Source organism: Sinocyclocheilus grahami, unplaced genomic scaffold, assembly GCF_001515645.1.
Source record: "Sinocyclocheilus grahami isolate Dianchi unplaced genomic scaffold, SAMN03320097.WGS_v1.1 scaffold365.1, whole genome shotgun sequence".
NCBI lineage: Eukaryota > Metazoa > Chordata > Actinopteri > Cypriniformes > Cyprinidae > Sinocyclocheilus > Sinocyclocheilus grahami.
In genome coordinates this window covers 156,559-177,436 of record NW_015505544.1, presented here as the reverse complement: position 1 = coordinate 177,436, position 20,878 = coordinate 156,559, and the positions used below count along the sequence as shown (strand labels likewise).

The 20,878-nt window shown below is 36.0% G+C and overlaps 1 protein-coding gene across 1 annotated transcript in view; it reads right to left on the bottom strand.

Moving 5' to 3' along the window:
- Positions 1 to 1,724: 1,724 nt before the first annotated feature.
- LOC107549190 (neuropilin and tolloid-like protein 1) overlaps positions 1,725 to 20,878 on the bottom strand; it is a 108,694-nt gene continuing 89,540 nt past the window's right edge. Inside the window, exons 7-11 of the mRNA XM_016230181.1 lie at positions 14,327 to 14,555; positions 7,201 to 7,314; positions 4,979 to 5,552; positions 3,706 to 3,780; positions 1,725 to 1,845 (exon numbers count right to left, since the gene is read on the bottom strand). Coding sequence (XP_016085667.1) covers positions 3,720 to 3,780; positions 4,979 to 5,552; positions 7,201 to 7,314; positions 14,327 to 14,555 — 978 coding nt within the window. The 3' untranslated portion in view covers positions 1,725 to 1,845; positions 3,706 to 3,719. The remainder of the gene's footprint in view (positions 1,846 to 3,705; positions 3,781 to 4,978; positions 5,553 to 7,200; positions 7,315 to 14,326; positions 14,556 to 20,878) is intronic.

Below are 20,878 nucleotides of genomic sequence, written 5' to 3'. Positions count from 1 at the left end.
CGTAATTATAAACATTCACTTCGTTTTTGGAATTACTCGTAGTATTTTAACTTTGTGAACGAAAGTCAATAAACAAAATGTGTTATGTATTCATGTTGTAAAGATACATTGCTGTCTCTTTTGCATTGTATTACATACATGGCATCTTCATTTTTGTAATTGCATATTAGCAAATTTCGGTCTAATATTTTCCATACCAACTCTCATATTTACAATGCTATTTTCATTATTCAGAAGTTACAAAGTCTTGAAGAAACATCCTTGATTTATTTGACATTTGTATTCCATAATCTGCAAAATTTTGTTTCAATTCCCATTTCCATTCATCTATGAGTATCCATGACATATACCTTTATTAATGAGTGTATACATATCAGCCTATCTTACCAGCTAACACATGCTTTAAAAACATCTTTCTAAAAACCTTTTTGTTACTAGAAAATCCCTTTCAAAGTAGTCAAACAGAATATGTTTGTTTATTTGCCCTAAACAACAGCAACTGAAAGTATTTCAAAAATTATTTAAGTAAAGGAATATTCCCATAGTTTAATTTACTCATAGATGGTATATAATAAATTATGATGATTAGCATGCAGTTAGTAAGTATAGGAGTAAACTAGGGGAGGGAAAGGGCTTAGTGTCATTCCATTTGTTTTATATATTAGGGGTTGCACCAACTATGGAGAACGCATATTTTAAACAGCTTATTGTACAGGTAAGTTAATCGCTGTCCTAATCTAATGTGCTGCTGCACTGTAACGCACACACATAGGACAGTAGCTCGTACATCTCGAGCAGATCGCACGCACACAGAATCATTCAGCTGTATTGTCAACTTGTCAAATGTATTGTCAACACTGTTCTGTGATTTCTCAATAAAATAGCTTAGAAACTGAAAAGTTCAATCATGTATTTCTTAATAACTATATCCCACAGCTTCACTACTAGTAGAGAGACGCTGCCAGGTAGAATTAGGCCTACTTCACTCATGCAATCGCTGTCTCACTAATGCATTTATACTGTGCTACTTTATCTGTATCTGATTTAGAACGAGCAGAAATCTGTGAGAAATATAACGACCCAAAGACAAAAGAACTGATAAAAAAATGAGCTGTTATAGGAGCGATAGCCATGTGGGCAGCGCTGTGTCATATGCCATAGCTGTGCAGGTGTTTGTCACAGCCCCAGACTTATTTGTTCATTAATGACGTCATCAGTGAGTCGACTTCGACTCGACTTTCATCACATAAAAGTCGACTTTAAAAAAACAGAAGTCGTTCAACCCCTAATATTTGTAATTAAACCTATTTACAATCAATTAGTCTTGGGTTTGATGCTGTACCTAAATGCGCAGTCACTCACTTTAAAAATGAGAAAGAAAACATGCATGTAAATCATAATATTAAAGTGACTGACAAATATGTAGAGAGTGTTTGCTGAAAGTCACAAATATGAAATATCCGATGTCTTAAAAGCATTTGAACAAATAAAATGACAACTTTTGGTGGCAAAACATGACAATAAAATGCATGCACTACAACAGTCCTGAAAGTACTAATTCACATCTATTCAAATAAATGAACAAACTTTCATGTAATGTTCTGCAATCCTAAATAAGTAACCTTAATGTGCCTAAATTAGGAACTGCGCGTTAAAGCAATTCCATCACAGTCACTTTCTTTGTTACCGAATCCACGTCCTCCTTTACATCTGCAGGATGTTTTGATACATTTATCTTTAAAATGTCCATGTTATTATCATGCTGGTGTATATCTCCGGTCCACATTTTCATATTTCATTGAAGCCCGTTCATACTGATCCAGAATTGCACTATTTTCAAGAAGTCTACATGACGGAGACAATGCATGATGGGAGATGAGAAAAAAACACAGCATTGCACATTACACACTATGACACACACAAAATAATTTGCAAAGCACAAACATAACAAAATCACCATTAATATAAAGAAATGCTGCTCTTTGTAGATTATTAAGACTGACAAAAACTTCATTTCATGTTTAAAAGTATAAAACACATCAGTGTATATCATAGTATAGGTAAAATGCATAGATAAACTGTTTGGAAAGTTTATTTTTTACATTTAAAGCTATCAAAGACATTTTAAATGGATATTTCACCAAAAAGGAAGCTTCTCTTATTTACTCACCCTTATGTTGTTTTAGACCCCCTTTCTTCTGTGCAACACAGAAAGGTGAATTTTGGAAGAATATTATGAAAGTGAATGATAGTGTTGTTATTGTTATTAATTAAAATTGTCACTGAAATGGTAAACCTAAAAGTGTGGTCAAATTATAGCTGAAAAAAATATATTATAAGAACTTAAAACAACATTAAAAACTTAAACAAAAATGGCAAATGTTACTTTGCCAGCCAACTGAAATAAATGTGTTGAAGTGCTAAAATTACTAAAAGAATATGTAGAAATTAAATATGTAGAATTAAGAAAATGACAAAAGCACATAACAAAGTGACTTTTAAATCTGAACATACTGTATACATATATACACGGCTAATTCTAAATATGAATAAATACAATAATAATATACTAATATTAATAAATACTGAAATAAATAAATAAATGACCAAATTATGAAAACCTTAATTAAAATGCAATCTAGAAATGTTACCTTTGACATAAGTACTATAAAATGACAAAATCACTAAAAATACTGAAATAATTATATATAACCAAATTGCTATGTATATACAGTGGGGCAAAAAAGTATTTAGTCAGCCACCAATTGTGCAAGTTCTCCCACTTAAAAAGATGAGAGAGACCTGTAATTTTCATCATAGGTATACCTCAACTATGAGAGACAAAATGAGAAAAAAAATCCAGAAAATCACATTGTAGGATTTTTAAAGAATTAATTGGTAAATTCCTCGGTAAAATAAGTATTTGGTCACCTACAAACAAGCAAGATTTCTGGCTCTCACAGACCTGTAACTTCTTCTTTAAGAGGCTCCCCTGTCCTCCCCTCGTTACCTGTATTAATGGCATCTGTTTGAACTCGTTATAAGTATAAAAGACACCTGTCCACAAACACAAGGTATGAGTCAATTCAAAATATTAATAAATACTAAAACAGTATATAAATAACACTGATGAATGATACTTTAATGGTGCTCCATTTGTCATTTTGGACAAGGTATTCTACAAAAATTCACCTTTTGTGTTTCACTGAAGAAAGTCAGTCAGGGTGAGTAAATAACATTTTTAAAAGCACTCCTATTTTTGTTCACAAACTACAATTTCCTTTCATTAGGGTTGAATGTTGACAAAGTGTATGTAAGACAAGCACAGATGGCCCTTGAAGAAGTGTTGTTCTTCGGCTGCCCATACTTTTTTACCATCTTGTAAGGAGTACTTAAAATTGCCTTTGACTGGATCTGAAATGCCTATTTTGATATCCTTAATACAAATCATCAGATTGATTCCATGCACATCACTGAACGTGATAACATACAAAACAAATGAAAGAAAGCTAAAATGACAAGCAACATATAGGACCTCACCAATAAGCAAGATGGTCAACAAGTCCTAATGATGACCATCTCAATGACAATGAAGGGGTTCGACAAAACAGAAATAAAATAGTACAAGAAAAAAATGAACACTGACTCACAGTGACTAGACAAACATTTAAAAACATGAAATTAAGTGTGTTTAAAGAGTCTTACCTTCAGATTGTCTGTTACACCCTAGTTGTGTTGTACTCAGTTTCATGTTTGTTTAGAGACCCAATGAGGCAGAACCTGGAATATCATTGCTTTTATGTTTAATATCATGGTATTTGCTGCATAAGGAATTATAATGCACATTTCATTTGTTTGGGGTCTAGTTCTTTTGCATCCTGTCAGGAGAGCATTAAAAAACATGCCCTAAATGTGCATGCATATAATCGGTTTCTCTTTTTTACCCTGAAAATCACTTCATAAAGCTTTAAGCCATTATCAAGGATTGGACGAATAGAAACACTCTTTTTTTCATGTCCTTTTCTCTTAGGGATAATTATTTTGCAACTGTTCAAAAGTTTGAGGTCAGTAATTTTTTTTTTATGTTTTTGAAAAAAGTCTCTTATGCTCATCAAGGCTGCATTTATTTGATCAAAAATACAGAAAAGCAGTAATATCGTGAAATATTTTACAATTTAAAACAACTGTTTTCTATTTTAATATATTTTCAAATGTTATTTATTCCTGTGATGACAAAGCTGACATTTCAGCATCATTACTCCAGTCTTCAGTGTCACATGACCCTTTAGAAATCCTTCTAATATGCCGATTTGCTGCTCAAGAAACATTTATTATTATCAATATAAAAAAAAAAACAGTTGTGATACTTAATATTTTAATGCATTTTATTTCAGGATTCATTGATAAATATAGCAATTTAAAGAACAGCATTTATTTGAAATGGTAATGTCTTTACTGTCATTTTTGATCAGCTAAATATACATACTTGCGGAATAAAAGTATTAATATCTTTAAAAATAGAATTCTTACTGACCCCAAACTTTTAAACACTATATCATTATCAAAACTGAAGCAGTTTCGATAATTTCAAATATAATATTCTCTCTGAAAATGAACCTCTGAAAAACACAAAAAAAGTGTTTATCCATCAGTTCCATCTTCATGCAGCATGTCTATAACTGAACATTAATCTTAAGATGTCAGCTTTGCTGATTGAGGCCTGTAAACATGCAGCAGGCATATTCTTAAAGCATCTTCTGCATCTCTTTTACAAATCCAACTCTGACCGTGACAGCTGTCTTAGTGACAAAAAAGAGAAGATCAAAGCAAAAAAAGAATGAAAAAATAGCTAAAACAAATCAATGGGAAGCTGAGTAGAGAAGCTAAATAGGAATAAAAAACTAAAAGTGGGAGTAAATCGTTCCAAAATATGCAATAAGTCGATTTTTTTTCTCATCAAAAATCAATGGATACTGACCGCTGCATTGCTTTCTCATGTCTGGACAGCCTGTGGCTGGTGGTGGGCACTTCCTCCAGGTCATCATCCAGGTCACAGGCATCCGCGGCATCTTGTGAGTAGGTGTGTCTCATTACCAGAATGTTCCTGCTGTTGGTTTTGGGAGGAAGCGGCCGCATGGGCTGCGATGGGAGGTCCGTCAGGATGGCGGCCGTGGCCTCGCGGGCGCTCAGGTTGGTGCGGCTGCCCTTGCTGCTGGACAGCTGCGAGGACCCGCAGTGATGCTCGTGGACGCAGCGTGAGGAGGTGCGCCGGAGCTTGTGGTAGCTCTCAAAGTCCTCGGCCAGCTCGGCCAGGCTGGAGGTGGCTGCCGCGCTGCGGAGAGTGCAGAGCTCATAATGCGGCGGCTCCTGGAACACCTCCTGGAAAATGGTGGGGTCAAAGTCCTCCCGCCTCAGGATGTACTTCTTCCGCGGCTGCTTGATTTGGACGATGACTGATACGACCAGGAGGATCAGTACGATGCAGCATGTTACGCCAATGATGGTGCCGTTGGTGTTGTTGAGGTTGTCCAGGATGTTGGCTTTCCGCTTTTCTGCAAAACACAACAGAAAGCGTAATAAATTATTACTGCAGGCATGCCATGTCATCGCAGGTTACCTTCTGTTGAAACTGTTGTACCAAAGAGATTACAAACAGCACGCAGAAGTAGTAAATCATTCTAATGGGAGAGCTTTGACATTTATGTAGCACAGTGAGAGTATAACATCTGTGCTGGCTTTGGTTCAACGGAGAGGAGCATTTGTATTCAGAGGTGCAAACAAACCACAAATGAAGGCTTTATGATATGTTTCCAAAATGAAATATGACGTTATTGTACTAAAAACATTATTGAAATATTTTCTGCATATTTTTTTATATGAATTATTTAGTAGTATTTATTGAAGTATTGTAATTAATGTTTTTTTTTGTTCTTACTGTTTATCTTGGTCTGAGAAAAATATTATATAAGCTGCATTATATTCTAAAGCTGACATATATTATGTGATATGTGATACATGCTGTTTCCATTAAATAATTTAATAATTTGGCTTTCATGTCACTGTAATAACACTAAAACAATTATTCAAATATTACCTTTGTATATACATATTGTTCAAATAATTTTCTTTGTGTATATATATATATATATTAATTATTTTGTAATATTTACAATATTATTGTAAGTATTGTTTTTTCTTACTTTTTATTTCATACTGTTCGTCTTGGTCTGGGGAAAATATTAAGTATTTAAAATGGACAGATATTATAAGATATCTGATACACATCTAATGTATTGTTTCCATAAAATAATTTGGCTTTTATGATGTCTGTTACGGGGCTGACGAGACGTGAGACTTGCGGATCCATTCGCAGAGCTTTATTAGGCACAGAAAAGATGTAATTAATCTTTCAACCAATCTTTAGAAAGCAAAAGCAAATAGCAATAAAATGTACTTTATATATGTGTTAAAAACATCTCTGAAGTTAACATACAAAGACAAGCTTAAAAAATACATTTTTCCATCTTAAATTTTCAATGAACCCCCAAAATTAATATCATTAAATTAAATTGAGTATTTATTATATCAATTTAGTTATATATTTAATTAAAACCAGTAATGATGGACAAATATCAAGGATGCTCACCGTTTTAGGTGAAATATTTTCTGAATAAATGAGCAAAAAATACAACACATTTCATTTATTTACTTACTATTGTAAAAAACAATCTGTGCTAAAACACCACTCCCGTATCCTCTACGGAGGCTCCCGGCACTATTTCCAACATTATTTAATTCAGCTTGGACAGCTTATGTGAAATATAAGCACAGATGTAGCCGAACTGCACTTACAAATTGATGCTATTATTCAAACCAGCCTGAGCCACAGTCATTCACGTATACAAATGGATTTCTAGTGGCCAGCTCATTTTTCTTAGCGACATTACAGTAGTGTATGCAAAGTCAATCAATGAACTCCAGCGCAGAGGATTGAAGGCTTTATAACAAGGTCTTTTTTAACAGCTGTGTGAAAGCAGTAAGATTTTGTTGACTAGCTATCAAGCGTGAAGGGGACAAAGTAAGACAATGCTTCTCCCCAAGTATTGATTTTCATTTAGAGAAAAACAAAGGCTGACATATTTACGTACAAACTTCTAAACATTGAGAGGATAGTAAAAAAAAGAAAAAAGCACAATTTACCTTTGCAGTGGTTTTCGTCCCAAGGGTAGACACAGTTCTGGACTCCGTTGCACACCAGTGTGTTGTTGATACACATGTTACTATGGCAAAAGAAAGTATCTGCCTCACAGGGAGCTGATGAGAGGGAAAAACAGATAATAGATAATACTAATGTCATATTACACTTCATTTCTCTTTCTGTTAATAAGATGCTGTCTATAATCTTACCTTCGGAACAAAATTAATCTCACAAATCACACTGGATTCAATACAATACAATACATCTGTGCATCAATACAGTTCAAATTTAGAAAGCCATTACTCAATCCAACCAAATCAAATTCTGTTGCCTTCTGCTAGACATGAATTTTAATCCATCTTTTCAAATATGCATGGAAACAAGTCTGTAGAAGCTGCGCAGATATCTTGTAATAATTCTATTAATATTATTCTGGTTTAATCCCAAGAAAGAGTCTATATAGGCATATACTGTGAATTAAAATCCTTAAAGGGATAGTTCACCCGAAAATGAATATTTTGAGTAAATTAATCATTTACTCACCCTCATGTTGTTCCAAACCTCTATGAGTTGAACACAAAAGAAGATATTTTGAAGAATGTTGGTAACCAAACAGTTGCTGGTAGCCACTGGCTTCCATAGTATGGAAAAACAAATACTGGAAGTTAATGGCTACCAGCAACTGTTTGGTTATCAACAAATTCATACAGGTTTGGAACAACATGGGAGTGAATAAATGATGACAAGATTTGCATTTTTGGGTGAACTTTCTTTTAAAATTGATTAAAAATTCTGAGATAATTTCATGAGTTTCTGTTAATTGCCTATATGTAATGCAAGCACAAACTGCAAGTATAATATTTCCAAAAGTGCTAATATCACTCAAGATCAAAGAAGATTAATCTAATATAATACATTAGGGTGGATGTTTGAACACTCTTAATTTGAACTTAAAAATGAACGAATGTCTCTGAAATCATAAAATGATAAAGGAGAAAGTATTCATAAAGAGAACCTCTTGCAACATTTACAGCATTCACACTATCAGCAGACTCCATTAAAGCCAAGGTGACTTTCAGAATGGGCGGAGCTTCGGCCTCAATCACCTCGCATGCATAAGTACCTCACACGCCCACCAATGTGTGGCCAGTTCCCACATACCTCACTTGACATGCTTATTTTGCAGTCTGCAGGGAACATCACCCAGTTTGTAAAAAAAAAAAAAAACAACCTTAAACTAACACAGCTTCAGGGTTGACTGGTTGTACATTGCGGATTTATTAATGACCATATATTCCCAAGCTGTTCCCAGGTGAGAAATAACGACGTAAATTAGGATGAGTCATCATTCCAGAAGTGCTGTCCTCAGGACTCTCGACTTCATATTCTGATTCAGTTTCACTTTCCACCACAAGATCGCGCTGCAGGCCTGTACCTCTCCTAAGTAAGTCACTAAACGAGACTGGACTTTATTTAAAGTTGATTCAACCTTCATATACAGTGTTGGGGGTAACGCATTACAAGTAACGCAAGTTACGTAATCAGATTACTTTTTCCAAGTAACTAGTAAAGTAACGCATTACTTTTTAATTTACAAGAGAATATCTGAGTTACTTTTTCAAATAAGTAACGCAAGTTATTTCCCCCCCCCCCAATTTATTGATTGACAGTTCTCCTGTCCCCATGTTGAGAGAAATCAGAAGATGTTACTGTAGTTCTAAAATAAATATGAATATGCATTAATTCATCTCGCTCACAAAAAAAAAACACAGATTCAGTATTCCTCAAAATGAATAAAAATAATGCAACTCAGAATATGACGCAAACCTGCAATAATTAAATGTTAAACAACACAAATGTTCTTTGTATTTAATCCCATTCTATTAACCAATGTCTTTGCTTCTGACCTTCGATGATCCAGTTCAACCATACTAATAAGCAAAAATTACTTTTTTTATTGCTGAAGTGTGTTGAAATTTCATCTTCTGCATTCTACTGTATGGATGTAAATTCACTTTCCCTTCAGCCTGAGGCTTATTCATTTCACTTTTGGTCTGAAAAGGCTTTTATAGTTGCCAAAAATAGAACTTTTTTATTTTAAAAACAAACAAGCAAGCCCTGTCCAGATTTTAAAAAGTAATGCAAAAGTAACGTAACGCATTACTTTCCACAAAAAGTAACTAAGTAACGTAATAAGTTACTTTTTTTATGGAGTAACTCAATATTGTAATGCATTACTTTTAAAAGTAATTTTCCCCAACACTGTTCATATATATGAATTTCTTAAGACCTTATGAGAGTGGTAACACTTTATAATAAGGTTTCAGTTGTCAACCAGTTAATGCATGAGCAAATTTGAACTACCATTTTAGCAATTTCTATTTTTTTTTTACAGCATTTATTAATATTTGTAAATGTTGATGTTGCTAATGTTAACAGATACAACTTTTAATAAAAAAAGCATTAGTAAATGTTCAAATTTATATTAGTCAGATTAATAAATGCTGTAGATGTTATGTTCATTGTTAGTTCATGTTAACTATTTTAGTTAACAAAAAAAAACAAAAACAATGTTAACAAATTAAACCTTAACGTAAAAGTATTACCATAAAAGTAGCCATTTGCACATTAACCAGTGCATTAATTAAACAACTTTTACAAGAAAAAGAAGAAGAAGAAGAAGAAAAAAAACCACAAATGTGGACAAGTTATCGCTTTCTAAAAATAAAAGTCCTGATATTAAAAGATTAAACAACTTTTTGGTTTAATTAGTAATATATGTAAAAATATGGACAAACCACATCATGAAAATCAGCCATTGGACATGAAATTCACAGCAAAATGTTTTGATTCAGCACTTTTTGTCTTGTTTTCCAGTACAAATATCTAAACATTCTTAAATCAAGATGCAATTACTTAAGAAGTAAAACTATGTAAAAGTCAAGTCTTGTTCAACATTTAAAATGTATAAAAATGAAGTTAGCTTATGCTGAAAACAATACAAATATATTGTTTCCTGAATTTCTTACCCCAATGACAATTATATTAAAGATAAACTTAATTTTGTTATATTTTTTTTTATATATATTTATATTCAAAATTAAGTAAGTTTAGGCTTAAAACAAGAAAAAGATATCTGTCACTGAGGTAAGAAACATAATTTTGTTTTGCCTTTGAATATATATATTTTTTTAATTCAGGAAAACAAAAGTTAGTTAAACTAACAAAAATAGTTTTTTTCTTATTTTAATCATAAACTCATTTAATTTCTATATGTTTCAATTTTAAAGTAATTCAGTAATTTGTCTTATCAAATAAATGTAACTTGATTTAAGAATTTTATAAAATTGAATTGGAAAACAAGACAAGAAAAAACTTGCTTGTTTTTGCAGTGTGTGAATGAATTTTGATTTGAATCCATTTAATCATGCATCTAAAAACATAATATGCTTTTGTAGTAGAGCGAACACATACAGTTTGATTTATTTAAAGGTATTGGGCAAGACCCTTTTCAGAGGATGGTGGCTTCCCCCATTCAGCTGCTGAGTCAAGCAAACCAGAGGGAGAAATCCAGTGAGAGAGAGAGAGAGAGAGGCAGTGCATAAGTAAGTGCCTGAACAAGTTATGCAGGGGTGTTACCCGGGCAACCGCACATCCTGTGTTCATTTACTGGATAGGGCTGCACAAAGGACACTGGGCTCCTACACAAATCCACCTATCGCCATTCACGAGACTGACGCAGGTGCACAGCTGCCTCTTTCTGTCTCAGAAAGAGCATTTTGTGTTTTCTGCACCCTCAAGGGCCTCAGCACCAAACCACAGACTCACTCCCTCAACCATTCTTCTCCCGCTTGCTTCAGGATATCCGTCGCTCTCTTTAAACGCACACTAATGTCCATTAAAGCCCAGCAATCAGTCAGAGAAAGTGGAAGCTGTGCTGCTATGCAGTAGTCTGGAATTGGGCACAAAATTGCTCATTTACTATTCCTGACGCCAGGGGTTTTCAAACCTTTCGAAACCAAGGACCCTCAGATATGATGACTGCCTTGTAATAAATAAAGAAAGCCATATATTTTACATGTATTAAAAATTAAAAAAATAGTGATTCTAAAAACAATATATATTTCTAAAAATTTCAAGTATTAAAATATATTTAATACATTTTTTTAAAACATAAAAAACTGTTACTGTACAACATACAGTGGGTATAGAAAATAATCACCCCCCTTTACAATAAATACATTTTGTTGCTTTGCAGCCTGAAATGAAGGCGGACAACGTTTTTGTTTGTGATACAAACTATATATTTGACAGCTGATTTTGCCGTGCACAATGAGGATGGTGGCATCATTTCCTTTTAATCGTTTACCCATAAGTGGGATGGTGTGAGTAGGCTGGGGTCGTTTTTAGGGGCCACTGGGACAAGACGAATGGCGACGGGACGTCACAGGAACGGCGGCGGGACCATTACAAAGAAAGGTGTTTGATGCTGGCAGTGCACACTAATGATGAGTGTGCTACAAGTCAAACATTAAACCCCCATTTTATCACCCTATACCCCCTTTCTCTCTCTCTCTCTCTCTCTCTCTCAGCACTTCCTCTCATAGTCAGACACTCAGTCTTTATTGTTCCTCTCCTGTCCCTGCTTTCTCACAATACTTCATCCTCTTTTAGAGCACCCATCCTTCACGTTCCTTCTTTTTACTTTCTCTCCTCCCTCATTACGTTTTATAGTGTCTGACTCTGCTAGTGTTGCCACCTGGAGAGATGCGACCCCGATTGTGCAGGACCACCCAATCAAAGACACCCGGGTGGTGGGGCACCACACAGACCCCATGCTTCCTAGAAATGGCTCCGTCCCTGCAGAAACAGCTCATCCCTTAAATGAACAATCTTGTAATTCCGTGCATCTGTGGTCTCGCCTGTAGCCTGTATGTTTTTATAAAGGCTATTTAGCAGAGGAAACAGGCGAAGTGATTTTTATATTCAACATGGGAAGGTATGCAATCGATTTTACCATGCTAGAGTAATGTTCCTGTACTAATTAAATAACAAATAGTTTATGTGTTTCATTTCGAAATAGTGTTAATTTTGTTAACAAAAACCTTTTTTTCCATGACTAAGATGAGACGAAGATGAGACAACACTGACATCAATAAACACTAACTCTCATAACATTTCTCCATATTTTCTATAATAAAAAGAGGAGAAAATACTCTAGACCTCCAGGAGTTTCCATGCTTGGGGTTGCCAGATGTCCAGAGTTTAAATCCCCCTACTAGCTTCTCTCTTAAAAGTATACAGTAGTTCATGCAAAAATGAAAATTCTGTCATCATTTCCTCACCCTCATGTTGTTCCAAACCTGCATGAGTTTCTTTCTTCGGTTGAGTACAAAAGAAGATATTTTGAAGAATGTTGGTAAATAAACAGTTGACGGTAGCCATTGACATCCATAGTATGAAAAAAAATACTCATACTCCAAAAATACCCTTAAAAAGGACACATTTTCTGCCCTGTGTTTTACTTTATCTTTGCAACCTCGCACACGCTCTCTCTTAAAAAACGTTGATGATCTGAAAACATTGACAAACATATATAGAGAATCCATGTTACTTCAAACTGTAATAAATCCAAATCCAAATCCAAATGTGGATCTGTTTGTGATTGAGGTTGCTGAATAAATGCACTTATGTAACCTCTGTATGTATAGATCATTATGTATATATCTCATAATAATAATATCATATATCACATACATCATTATAACATGCTGGTTTGGAAACATTTCTTTTTATTATATGACAATGTTGAAAATATTGGTATACAAAATACTGGATAAGATTTTTTTATTACATTTTTGTTTGTTTTTAATTTTATTTAAAGATGCATTAAATTGATCAAAGGGGACAGTAAAGAGATTTATAATGTTACAAATGATTTATATTCACCTATTCTTTTACACCTTCTATCCATCAAAGAATCCTGAAAAAAATGATCATGGTTTCCAAAAAATGTTAAGTAGCAAAAACATTTTTTAATATTGCAAAAAAAAATTCTAGAATACCAAATTAATACTGGTATATTAGAATGATTTCTGAAGGATCATGCTACACTGAAGGAGTAAATTCAGCTTGGCCATCACAGGAATAAATTACATTTTAAAATGTAAACAGTTATTTTCATTTCAACAGTCGTAAAATTTCACAAAATTGCTTAAATATTTTGATTAAATAACTGCAACCTAGTGAGCATGAGAGACGTCTTTCAAAAACATTTAAAGGGGTCCTATTATGCTCTTTTACAAAGTCTTGATTTTGTTTTGGGTGTGTACTAGAACAGGCTCTCATACACATTAAAAAACACATTATTTTTCACATATTTTACATTATTACAACATCTCTCTCCCCAGTCTGACATGAATGGCTCGAATAGTTCCTATATCAAATGAAAGCCCACCTTCTGAAATACGAAATGTGCTGTGATTGGTTAGCTGGGCCAGTGTGTGTTGTGATTGGTACCACCCGGCGCTTGGACGGGAACTGTCATGCCCCTTACCATAGCCGCCTGCGAGCTTCAGTGTAAATATTGCATCAAAATCAAATAAATTTGAGTGCGATTTAAGTCCGGATGATTGTAACCACTTTAAGTTCGTCTGCCTTGGGAAAGCTAGCGTGTCTCCAACATAGTGATAACACTCGTTGTCTTCTCTAGTGCAGCTCAACCAGGTCTCATCCCATTCGTCAGTATCTGTGATATCACAAATCCCGGAAAATATGTGTTGTAGTCCAAACGAGTTGTTCGTTGTAGTTTTTGAAAAGTGATTTTTGTTAAATAAAATATCTCCTTTTGAAGTGGACTTTGAACTTTGTAACTTTGCAGATCTTCTTATGCTCAAACAGCAACATTACAGACTAACTAAAGTAAAAAAAGTGAAAAAGCATAATAGGACCCCTTTAAAAAATCATACCCACCTCAAACTTTTGAATGGCAGTGTAATTTCTTATTTTCTTGTCATTGACCCAGACATTTTTTCACGAGATTCACATGGTGTAAATGACTAACAAAACAATAAATACATTATAAACACACATGAGGGTTGGATAGGAGAGCTGTGTGTTATGACTTACGCTCTTGGAAGGTAGTGAAGAGTATCCGGAAGCGGCTCTTTCGGCTGCCCTCGTCGGCCCACATGCGGACCACGCCCAGCGTGGACACCAGCATGATGTCATTGGCCACCGTGCTGCAGAATTTATTCCTCAGGTCTTCCACCGAGCTGCTGCCGTCGTACACCGCCACGAAATTACGTTTACACTCGTTGGAGTTCTGCATCTCGTAGTCTAGGAAACGCAAGTAGATCTGAGAGAGAGAAGAAAAGAGGGAAACACAGACTCTTACACCCATTGGAAAATCTATTAATTCTAACACACAGAGAACTTGATTTTCACAAAGGAAATGGACACTTCTGTCGAAATAATCTTTTTTTTTCGTCAGTGGTTTCAATGCACCCATCCCAGTTGACATCTAGATTACCTGATAAACTGTGCTTGCTTTAACAACAGATCTCTGTAGTCAGAAAAGCCTCACATTGATGATAATTGCACAGATAGATCAATAGCAAGAACACAGAGGGTTATGCTTGAAATTCAGCTCGGACACAGAATTGAAAGGTTTCAAAAAGTTGCAGTGATGAGCTCTCAAACTACATCCACTCAAACCAGCTCCTTTGGGCTCTCTAAAAACCAGAGAGGTGTTAGAACGAACCATCTGTTCTCTTCTCACGCAATCTAACCCTAAACAAGCTTACTTCACACCTTTCCTCATCCAGACTCCCGTTTTCACCATTTGAAATATTAGAAAATTATGTAATCATTTATTCACCTTCATGTCTTTCCAAACCTGCATGACTTTCTTCAGTGGAACACGAAAGGTGAGTTTAAAAAAAATATCCTGGCCACTTTTTAAATATAAGAAAAGGGAAATATGACAAAACATCACAATAAAATTATCATAAAAATGATCTGATTTGTGTGCCACATTCCAATACAAACTGAAGTCTGCATGAAATTGAAATTCACCCTAACTATTTTCTAAATGCATTGTGAACTATTCATCCATACATATTAGAATTTTTGAGCTTGTAATTTTTAAGTTGATCTTCTGGTCAAATTACATATTTTGTCCTCAAAACCCTTTCTTACAGTCAACTGTAGGCTCACATTCAGATCTGTTTCTATCCAATCAACAACCGAATCATATGATATAACTGAGTCCCTGTCCTACATTTTTCTTTTTAATAATCCGTTTCACTTGGATGTGCATCACAATACAGAAGAAAAGACCTGTCGCTACTTCCTTTACATTGCAAACTTAGTAACTTCATGTGAGGAACAGATCAAAATTCGTGATAGAAGTAGCAAGAATCTTTCAAGTTGTGAACACCTTTTTTGTAGCTTGTAGCTTTTCAATTAATCAGTTGATTGAGTTCACAAAAGCAGTCTGAATGAATCATTCACAAATCAATTGGACTCATTCAATTGCTATCATATGACTTCAGAAGATGCAAACAAGCAACTTTTGTGATGGTTTTGCATCCTTTCTTTAGCTTTCAAACTACAGTCTCTATTCCTTTGAGACCATTCTTCAAAATTTCGCTTTGTGTTCCACAGAAAGTCAGTCAAACATTTTTTGGTATGACATAAGGGTAAATGACAACATTTTAATTTTGAGGTGTACTTTTCCTATAAATACTTTGCCAGAATGATCCTCACCATGATAAACCAAGTAACACTATTTGACAGAATCAAAACTTCCAAATATTAGCACAGTGTTCTCCTCTCAGCGGTTGGAGTTGAGCACTTGGTGTTCCATTATGACAAGTAAATGAAGCAACCTAGTTCAACCAGTGGCTTGTGTGTTACTCAACAGCTCAGTAAATCTTCTCATTGTAATAACATTTCATTCAGCACATTTACACTTTTATAGGGGGACTGGTCGGTGTATCATTCCAGCAATGTTGGTTGGTTTGTCCTTGCCACCCCAAACTATGCTCACACCTACAATATATGAACTAGTGACACCCTAGTCTTTCTGGACTGCTGTGGTGTGTACAATCTCTCATCATCAGCAAAAACAGGGGGCGTCACTTATACCCACACTGTACATAAACCCCCCACTTACTGCCTCATACTGTATGTTTCATTTGTTTAGATGTAACATACAGTATGAGGCTTTCCAGTTCCCTCAGAGAATCACATGAAAATTATAGGAGACTCGCTACAGTATGTGCCAGCTTGTTAGGACTTGTTATTACTTGTTATTATAATTTACTAGGCGGAATATGAGGAATGTGCGAGATGGTAATTAGACATAATTGATTATATAAAACCTTAAGGAACCCGACCGGTTATTAAGACAGACTCATCTAATAATCTAATAACCTTAGGGCAGCTGAAAGCAAAATCCAGAAACTGATCCTGAAAGTACATACACTGACAACTGAGTGGCCAATCACTAACATTGCATTATAAACCCTAAGGTAGAGGAATATATAATGTGAAAAAAAATCAAATATTTAATCCAAAGATTTGGGCTGTCCTCAGATTACACAGTTTTATCATTGCACACTAATTAGTGGTGCTTGCTATTCCTCTTAATTTGTATATTTTCCACCCAAAATTTGACACATAACTCATCAAACACCATCTGTGATACTAACAGAACAATAAGTCTGTTTGTGATTTTCTAAGTGATCAGACACACAGTATGAACAAAACAAAACAGTTTAAATTTTAAATCTATTTATATCATCGTTTATATTTAACAGTATTTTCTTACTGTTAAGTACTATTGGTATAGTCAAAAATACAGTCAATTAAACCAATTTCTGACCAGTCTTTAGAAAACATTTACTATAAAATAAATAATAAATAATATAATATAAAGTTATACACCTATATTGTTACGGAAGAGGTCTGACACAACAGGTTAGTTATATACAAAACAGTTTATTAGGTCACAGTGAGTACTGGTGTCGAGTCCGGAGGAAGTGACGGTGAGGGAAAGGTCCGTGAGAGCGTGCAGAGGATATGGAGCCAATGCCTCCAGCCAATGCCTCCACTCCTCTAGGGCCAGCTTGATGGCAAGGAGTTCTCTGTTGCCACCTGGCTCCGGGAGTAGATGAGGATGTCATCTATGTATACAAGGATGAACTGATGGAGAAACTCTCGGAGCACCTCGTGCATGAAGTCTTGGAATACAGAGGGGGCGTTGGTAAGTCCATAGGGCATGACCAGATACTCGTAGTGGCCTGTAGGGGTCACAAAGGCAGTCTTCCATTCATCCCCCTCACGTATTCGGATGAGGTTATAAGCACTGCGGAGGTCCAACTTAGTGAAGATGGTGGCCCCACGGAGATGCTCAAGGGCACTTGGGACGAGGGGAAGAGGATATCGGAACTTGACTGTGATATTATTCAATGCTCGGTAATCGATACAGGGCCTCAAGCCTCCGTCCTTCTTGGCCACGAAGAAGAAGCTTGATGCAGCATGGGAGTTAGATGGAAGGATGTAACCTTGACCCAGCGCCTCCTTGATGTATTCCTCCATGGCCTGCTCAGGAAGCAATAGGGAATAGATCTTTCCACGAGGCACTGGCTCACCCGGAATGAGATCGATGGCGCAGTCCGATGGCCGATATTGTGGTAAGCAGGAGGCTCGGTTGGGACAAAACACGTCTCTGAAGGGGGCATAGCAGGCTGGGATTTCCAAGGATTGCTTCTCAATGGGACTCTCAATGGAGGTGGAATTCACGGAAAGGGCCTCGGGGAGTTTCTTTGGAGGAGAGGGAGTCCCGGGGAAGCAGTCTGGGAAGCATTCCTTGCCCCACTTCAGGACTTCTCCTGTCTTCCAGGATAGAATGGGATTGTGCTTTACCAACCATGGGCGCCCTAAGATGATGTCCGCAGTAGACCCCTCCAGAACCAGAAGATGAATGTCCTCCGAGTGAAGAAGGCCCAGACGAAGAGTGATGGGTCCCATGCGATTGCGAACATGTCTACGGCATAGTGGCGTTCCAGTTATCGACTGGACTTGGTAAACTGTTTCAGTGGCGGTAGCCTGTAATTTGAGCTGGCGGGAGATGTCGTGGGAGATGAAGTTTCCTGCTGACCCGGAGTCGATAAGGGCTGATACTGAAATAGAGACATCAGAGGCAGTAAGCATTACACAGGTAGTGAGGGGCTCCATCTTAATAATATCAGGTCGAATCACACTCACCACGGGACGTGGGGGACACAGGGGGCATGCCAAGATCGTATGCCCTGGAGCTCCACAGTACAAACAGAGACCCCGGGTCAGCCTTCTCTGCCACTCAGTGGATGATAATCGTTGCTTTTCCACGATCATGGGTTCTGGCGCTGTTTCTGGAGGATAACTGGGCTCTGGTCGGAGGAGGCAGAAGGTTGTGGCGTGGACGGGTATGGCTGCTAGACAGGACTGCATGCGGCTCGAGCATCGGATGGACAGTTGGATGAATTTTTCCAATCCCAACGAGTCATCATAGGCAGCGAGTTGTAACCGAAGCTGGGGTTCCAGCCCCTGTCTGTAGGTGGTCAGTAGCGCTCTCTCATTCCATCCACTCACCGCAGCGAGAGTTCTAAACTTCAGCGAGTATTCAGCAATTGGCATGGTCCCTTGTTGTAGGTGATAGAGGCGCTCTCCCACAGCGGCATCTCCGTCTGTCCGTCCAAACACCTCGCAAAAATGCACCTGGAAGTTCTGCAGATCTTGAACGACGGGGCTGGCCTGAGCCCAGATCATTTCCGCCCATTGCAGTGCAGGTCCTGTTAGCAGGGAGATAATAAAAGCGATTTTAGAGGTGTCGGTGGGATATAATTTGACCTTCGTATTAGGGTTGTGCCGATAGATGATAGCATTGTGAATCTACAGTAGTCAGAGATATCGCCTGTGGCTGATGCCTTTGACAATAGCAAGACATTGATTATTATTATTATTAGGCTAGTAATACTATCTAATTAATCTAATTAATATTAGGGCTTATTTGTTCCATCCTATTTATTTTCCACATTTTTACAGTGTTGTGCACTATAACCAATCACACACGATTCTGTTGATCCTGAGTTTATGAATGCGATGGTCAATCAGAGGCGTTCAAATGAGTCATCTCTGAAACACCAGAGTTTTGTTGTTCAGTTCAATTCTCTCATCATAAACAACAAAGTGCAGATGCACTACGACGTAAGTATAAGAGATGTATTCATCATAAAGTGTAGACAGGTTCACTGATTATAACGGGAGTGTTTTTTAACTTGCTCTAGCGAGAATTGGACCTTAAAATAAAGTGTGACCTATCATTTATTAATTAATAATTTATGATATAAAAAAGTTTAACTTGAAATATAGGTTTGAAAACATTTTTGTAAAAATATATAAACAATTTTTATATTATAAAAACATACACTAGCGTTCAAAGTGTTTGAGATTTTTTAAAGAAGTCTCTTACGCTCACAAAGTTTGCATTTAAAGAAAAAAAAAGAGAAAGAGAGATATTACTACAGTTTAAAATAACTGCTTTCAATTTTCAATATAATATAAAATGTAATTTATTCCTGTGATGGCAAAACTGAATTTCCAGCATAATTTCTCCAGTCTTCAGTGGAACATGATCCTTCAGAAATCATTCTAATATGCTGATTTGATAAGAAATGTTTCTTGAGAAGCGATGTTGAACAGATGTGCTGCTTAATATTTTTGTGGAAACTGTGAAACTTTTTTCCATAATATTTTGATCTACATGTTACTTTTGTATGATTTATTGCATCCTTACTGAATAAGTATTAATTCGAAAAAATAAAAAATAATCTTACTGACCCCAAACTTTTGAATGGTAGAGTATATAAAATATGTATTTCGAATTAGATTTAGATTTATATTCAGATTCAGAAACTAGATAATTCCATAATCTGACATCTTGAGCATTGCGATTACTTTAAATCATTTTTCTGTGAGTGGTCCATATCCTCCCCCTTAAACTATCCCTGCTCACAGTCTGCTGTATAAATTCTGGTATATCAGCCAACACTCTGTGAAGTAACTGGAGGAGAAAAAGTTAAAGCCTTCATAATAAGCATTGTGTACAAATTCCTACAAACGCACTCATGAGTCACAGAGCTGAAATTTTCAGTTTTCTTTTGAGCAGTGCTGGTGGATAATACAAATGCTTGAATAGCTGTGTGAAACTAATCGCTGTGAAAAAGACAAGGGCATATGCTTTTGATTGGTGCCTCTGGAAGGACATCAGATAGAACAAAAATCAATTTCTGAAGCAATAAATCACATTAAACACAAATATTATCCCCGAGATATGGCATAATACAGATTTTTCCTCTCCAGTCAACACTATCGCTATCTAAAGATATACAGGAAATGGAGGAAATTTATTGCGTTTAGTCATATGGCTACTGATCGGTTCCACAGGTAACTTAATAACTCTGAGCAAATCTATTTGTTACATCTGAAGTGTTTCGAGTTTTTGATGCTAAAATACTTTCCTCTTTCCCGCATAACATGCGGGGAACATTAAAAAGAAACAAAGAAGGAAAGTAAGACATATTTTTATTCAGCAAAGACACAATAAATTCAGAGAAAGTGACAAAAAAAAAA